The sequence below is a fragment of the Empidonax traillii genome, unplaced genomic scaffold, assembly GCF_003031625.1.
Source record: "Empidonax traillii isolate 1590-97213 ecotype Southwest subspecies unplaced genomic scaffold, ASM303162v1 scaffold863:size338993, whole genome shotgun sequence".
Lineage (NCBI taxonomy): Eukaryota > Metazoa > Chordata > Aves > Passeriformes > Tyrannidae > Empidonax > Empidonax traillii.
The window spans coordinates 155,993-156,996 of record NW_020956056.1 but is presented as its reverse complement, the minus strand read 5'-3'; the positions used below and the strand labels follow the sequence as shown (position 1 = coordinate 156,996).

The following is a 1,004-nucleotide window of genomic DNA, read 5'->3' as shown; positions in this document are numbered from 1 at the left end:
GAGATCCTTCAGCTCCCCCCTAGGCCCCTCAGCCCCTCCGAGATCCTTCAGCTCCCCCCCAGGCCCCTCAGCCCCCCCGGGCTCCTCCATCCCGGCTCCCCCAGTCCCCTCAGACCCGCAGCTCCTCCATCCCGGCTCCCCCAGTCCCCTCAGACCCGCAGCTCCTCCATCCCGGCTCGCCGTGTCCCCTCAGCCCCCACGGGCTCCCTCAGGGCCGCAGCTCCTTCCTCCCGCTGCTGCCCGTCTCCCTCGGTCGCCTTAGACCCCCTGTCCCCTTAGTCCCGAGGCTCCTCCATTCTGTCCTCTCACATCTCCCCGGTCCCCTCAGTCCCGAGGCTCCTCCATCCCGATCCCCTCACATTCCCCCTGTCCCCTCAGTTCCCGAGGCTCCTCCATTCTGTCCCCTCACATCCCCCCGGTCCCCTCAGTTCCCGAGGCTCCTCCATTCGCTCCTCTCACATCCCCCCTGTCCCCTCAGTTCCCGAGGCTCCTCCATTCGCTCCCCTCACATCCCCCCTGTCCCCTCAGTCCCGAGGCTCCTCCATTCGCTCCTCTCACATCCCCCCGGTCCCCTCACGCTCCGCTCCTTCCCCGGTGCTGGACCGGCCGGGAGGGCGTGGCCTGGCCGAGGGCGGGGCCCAGAGAGGGTGGAGCCGATTGGAGGGCGGTCCCCGCCGTGGGCGTGGCCTCTGTGTGTGTGTGGGGAAGGGGGGGGCGTGTCCCGCCGTGGGCGTGCTCGTGCCCGGGCGCGCTGACGCAGCGGGCGCGCGCGCCGGGCGGCGGGGGCCGCGCCGGGCCGGCCGATCCAACATGGCGGCGGGGGGCGGCGGCGGCGGCCGCGGGGCCGGCGGGGGCAGCGCCCCGCGATGGGGAGGCGGCGGCGGCAGCGGCGGCGGCCGGGCCGCCCCGCACGAGAAGCTGCCGGTGCACGTGAGTGCGGGGCCGCCCCGCCGGGCGCGAATGACCCTTGCCCAACCCCTCCTCCTCCTCCCCCCCCCCACCTC

The 1,004-nt window shown here is 74.5% G+C and overlaps 1 protein-coding gene across 1 annotated transcript in view; it reads left to right on the top strand.

The window, feature by feature from the left end:
* Nucleotides 1-810: 810 nt before the first annotated feature.
* Nucleotides 811-1,004, top strand: part of SIN3B (SIN3 transcription regulator family member B) — a 12,743-nt gene continuing 12,549 nt past the window's right edge. The window contains exon 1 of the mRNA XM_027902339.1: nucleotides 811-930. Within this exon, the coding sequence (XP_027758140.1) occupies nucleotides 811-930 (120 nt within the window). The remainder of the gene's footprint in view (nucleotides 931-1,004) is intronic.